The sequence below is a fragment of the Vipera ursinii genome (genome assembly GCF_947247035.1).
Source record: "Vipera ursinii genome assembly, chromosome: 11".
In the NCBI taxonomy this organism is placed as follows: domain Eukaryota; kingdom Metazoa; phylum Chordata; class Lepidosauria; order Squamata; family Viperidae; genus Vipera; species Vipera ursinii.
Window position 1 is genome coordinate 17,894,908 of NC_139524.1, and position 4,686 is coordinate 17,899,593.

At 64.4% G+C, this 4,686-nt stretch overlaps 1 protein-coding gene across 1 annotated transcript; it reads right to left on the reverse strand.

Annotated features, from left to right (window-relative positions):
* Positions 1–436: 436 nt before the first annotated feature.
* Positions 437–4,361, reverse strand: ISLR2 (immunoglobulin superfamily containing leucine rich repeat 2; the record flags this gene model as incomplete). Its single annotated transcript, XM_083371750.1, has 2 exons — positions 437–2,609; positions 4,231–4,361. The coding sequence occupies 2 exons, from the start codon at positions 4,359–4,361 to the stop codon at positions 437–439; spliced, it is 2,304 nt and encodes a 767-aa protein (XP_083227876.1).
* Between the last annotated feature and the right edge of the window lie 325 nt (positions 4,362–4,686).

The following is a 4,686-nucleotide window of genomic DNA, read 5'->3' on the forward strand; positions in this document are numbered from 1 at the left end:
TCCTTACCTTTGGATTTTGACCCAGAAACGGATTCAAGGCGAGTGAGGGGAAAAGGAGGGGAGACGCGTGTCAAAGAGAGGGGAAGGAAGGCCAACACGGAGGCTTGGTGGGTGTATAATTCCGAACTTCAACACCGGAGTGCGAATTTCTCCACCGCTTAGCTTCCCCCCACCCCCACGGACCCTTTCAAATGTTGTCCGAATAGGTACAAGCCCCCCCCTCTAAGAAAGAGCTGGGGAGAGAGAGAAAAACCCACCCCAAAAAATCCCCACCCCAACTCCCTCCCCACCCCGACCACAGCCAAGCTAGGCTGAAATCCAAATATCCCGCCCTTGTTCCAAGGGGAGACTCTTCCCAATAACGGCTCGGTGGATCCGCGGGTCCGGCGAGGCGGGAGCGCCTCCGAGTTTCGGGAGGGGAGCCGCCCGGACCAGCTCAGCGAGGTGGGGGCTTGTAGTTGCCGTTGATCTCCTGGGAGATGGTCACGGCTTCGGCCCCGAGCGGGAGGCGGTCGCTGTACTCCGAGCCCCCTTCGAACTCCTCCGGATTGGCTTTGGACTGGGACTCCGCCAGGGAGGCAGCCGCCAAGCTGGGGTCCCTGGCCAGCTGCCCCCCGCCCTCGCCGGCCCTCCCCTCTTCTTCCTCTTCCTCGTCGTCCTCCTCCTCCTCTTCCAGCTCGCTCCGGCCCACCTCGCTGGGCTGGTAGTTCTTCTCCGACTCCAGGTAGGAGGCCCGGGGGTCAAAGTCGGCCGCCATGTGCTTCTCCATCTGGTCGCCGGGGTTCTGAGCCGCGCGGAGGATCAGGCGGTAGGTCTTGCCCTGGTACTTGGAGAGCAGGTGGCAGCAGGTGGCCCCCAGCAGCGGGAGGGTGGCCAGGGCCAGCAGGAAGGCGCTGACCACCACGATGATCAGCAGGGAAGGCACCTCCTTCTTGGTGCTGAAGACCACCTGGACCTGGCACTCCTCGCCCCCCGCGAAGCTCAGGCAGACCGAGTAGTTGGTGCCCGGGACCAGGCCGCGGAACCAGTAGGAGTTCAGGCCCTCCTCGATCTGCGACCAGCGCACCAGCGTCGGCGGCGCCCCCCGACGGCTCTCCTGGCACAGGTAGAGCCGGTGCAGCTGGCGCTTCTCCCGGCCGGGGAAAGGCGTGATCTGCACCTTGGCTTCGCGCTCCGACACGTCCAGCGCGATGACGCCCAGCTCGAAGCTCTGCGGCTTCAGCTCCGAGCTCTGGTTGAACGCGTGGTTGGAGACGTAGCGCGGCGGCTGGATCGCTCCGCCGATGCCGCCGCCGCCGCCGCCGCCGCAGCGAGGCTCGAAGCCGGCCGGACGAGAGGGCGCGTCCGCCCCCGAGTCGGAGTCGTCGGGCCCTGCACTGTTGCTGCCGCCGCCGCCGCCGGGCTCGTCAGGATCGCGCGCAGCATCTGGGACCGGCGGCCAAAGGAGTTTGCGAGTCTCCTCCGCCTTCATCACGCTGTTCTTGGACGCTTTGCGCTCCCCGGGCGGCGCTTTGGCCTCGCTGTTGGGGCTGCCGACGGGGTCCTTGGGGGCCGCGTCGGGCAGGGCCACGCGGAGCGAGCTTTGGCTGCTGCCCACCTCGTTGGCCGCCAGGCAGGTGTAGGTCCCTTCCTCCTTCTTGCCCAGGTGAGGGAGCAGCAAGGTCCCGTTGGGGAAGGCGCGGAAGCTTTGCCTCTCCCCGCCGGCGCCTCCGGCCGGTGGCAACGCGTTCAGCCGGTCGGCCTCGCTGCCCGCGATCTCCAGCGTCTGCCCGGAGGCTTCGACCCGCCAGGTGAGCTGGGGCCGCGGGAGCCCCTCGGCGTGGCAGTGCAAGGCGAGCGCGGAGCCGTAGGCCAGGCTCTGCAGGTCCGGCTGGGAGCTGAGCTGCACGGCGGGCGCGGCGCAGCGCATGTAGGGCACGTTGAGCAGCGGCTGCCCCTTCCAGGCCTCGGGCGCGGCGCAGGTGATGGCCTCCCTCTCCGGGATGGAGATCAAGGTGTGCTCCGTCCAGTTCTTCAGCCACATGAGCTGGCAGGTGCAGTTGAAGGGGTTGTTGTAGATCTGCAGGTGGGAGAGCGAGGTCAGCGGGTCGAAGGTGCCCTCGGCCAGGCCGCCGAAGAGGTTGTTGTTGATGCGCAAAGAGCGCAGGTCGCCCAGAGAGCCGAAGGCGCCTGCCGGCAGTTGGGCCATCCGGTTGTTGTTCATCTTGAGCAGCTGCAGAGCGCTGAGGTTGCGCAGGTCGCTCCAGGGGAAGTCCGCGATCTGGTTGTGGCTGACGTCGAGGTTCTTCAGCTGGCCCAGCACGGCCAGCGTGCCTTCCTCGACGGCGCGGATCTGGTTATGGGCCAGCCAGAGCGAGGTGACTTGGGTGACCTCGGCGAAGGTGCCCCGGGCCAGCGCCGTGATCTTGTTGGCCGAGAGGCTCAGCGTGGTCACGTTGGAAGGCAGCCCCGACGGCACCGTCTGCAAGTCTTTGTAAGCGCAGTCGGCAAACTGTTGCGCGTATTTGTCCACGCAGGCGCAAGGCTCCGGGCAGCCAGAGCTGGGCGCCCAGCAGAAAGCCGAGGCCGCCAGCCAGGCGCGCAGCAGAAGCGTGGCCACCATCTTGGGTCTGCAGGGGGGGGGAAGGAAAAGAGAGAGAGGCTGAGAGATGCTTGCGCCCCACCCAGGATCCCCCAGCCCCTTCCAGGACCCCACAATCAGACACTCCCCGCCCGCTTTCCTTCCAACCTGCCCCACCTCCCGTGCCTTGAGACGTTTAGCAACTCCCACCATCCCCAGATAATGGGATTATCGGAGCTGCACCCCAATATTCCAGGCGAAGGAAGTCAGAGACCTCCAACAGTCTCACAGTACCACCCCAACCATCCGCAGCCAGAAGAAGCACCTCACACAACCTGCGCTGGCAAGCCGTGTTTCCACGCCAATCCTCGGGGTTTGGCGGGGGGGGGGGGGACAGAGAGCCGTCAACTAACCATCCGTGCCGGGTTCTTACGACCCTGGAGCTCGACACTTGTTTGGCTCGAGAGTTGAGTTGACGGTGTGCCAATGTATCCCGCCCATTGGATACCGCCCTCCTTTTCTCTCCCTTAGCCCGCTTGAATCTGATCCTTAACCACGCGAGACCGCGCCTTGTGCGCGATGGGAGTTACTCCGAATCCTGAGAACGGCGCCTCCGCAGCTTCAGTCTCCGTTCCCGGCGGAGAAAGACCCCCTCAGCGGTAAAACTGGCGTCCTCTCTGTCCCGGGATTTTTTTCCCCTTTGACTTCCACGCCCCCCACCCCTTCGGTCCACTCCCATTTGGCACGTGCCACCCGAACGGTTTGCGAGCAGGGCTGGGGGAGGTGTTGGGGGTGCGCAAGGCTGCCCCTCCCCACCACCTTATCGATCCATCCATCTACCCTCCGTCTCCCCCCCTTTCAGGTCTACATACCTCACTAAGCCATGGTTTAGTCAATAAACCACTCCTTGGGCTACGATGGAAACTGTGCTTGGGCTGCGCTGATCCAGAGCGAGTCGCAAACAGGAGCCTTCTCTGGCTCGCCTCGCCTCCTGCGCTCTCGGGACGCCTGGATTCAGGACCAGCTAACCTGCCCCTCCTCCCCCCCGCCGTAAAAAAACAGCCCCATCGTGTCTGGGTCCTTCAGATCTAAGGACCCTTACTGGCTCCCCAAGGAAGGCAAGCAGCTGACTTGAAACCTGCTAAACCCCCCCCCCCGCCGCGCTTCTCCCGAAGCAGATGATGCCACCATGGGTCGCGCCCCGCCTGGCTTGAGTTTCTCCCCCCCCCCGCCCAGACAAACTGGGACCTGCCTAGGGAGCTTCCCTGGCGGGCGAGGCGGGTGGCGTCTTGCGCCTACAGGTTGCTGCCAGATCCCCCAGCCTCATCCAGACCCCTTACCGCTTCAGCTGGGGCTCCGAGAGCGTTTCCTTGGGGGGGGGCGCAGGAGCCCTGCGGAACTCCAGGCACGGGACTAAGATCGCGTGTGGCACCGCCCCACTCGGGACGGGGAGCCGCCGTGGGTCCTTCCTTCCTTCCTTCCTTCCTTCCTTCCTTCCTTCCTTCCTTCCTTCCTTCCTTCCTTCCTTCCTTCCTTCCTTCGAGATGAGATTGGCCGTCGGGATGGGAGCGGCTTTCCGAGTCTCCGATTTTCCCCGGATCGCCCGAGCGGGTCTCGCCCCCTCCCTCTCCTCCCGATCGCCGCCCACCGCCCCTTTGCCAAAGCCTCACCTTCGCTCAGCGCAGCTGGCCAGCCCGAGCGCGCAGCCCAGGCGCCCGCGGACGCGCCCGGCCCGCCCCGGCCCCCCTCCCGTTTCTTGAGTGGGTGTGGAAAGCGCAGCCCCCTCCCCAGCGAAAGCCATGCAATATTTAGCATGTCAAGCCACCGGGCCTTTCCCTCCCCCTCTGGCCAGCCCAAGCAAGGACGGAGTGCGTATTGTTACCTTCCTCCTCCTCCTCCTCCTCTTCTTCCTCCTCCTTTAACTGGGCAGCTGTGGCCGGAAAGCCGTTTCCAACAACCCAGGATCCAGACGAAGGGGGAAATCTAGACGATCATCTGAATGGTCCCGCTATGCTTGTTCTTCCTCTGCTCGCAGCGGGTTTTCTCTCTTTCTCCCTCTGATTTTTCCATCCCGAACTCAAATCAGAATAAATGGGGTTTTTCTTCAGCTGGCTTTCCCCTTTCAC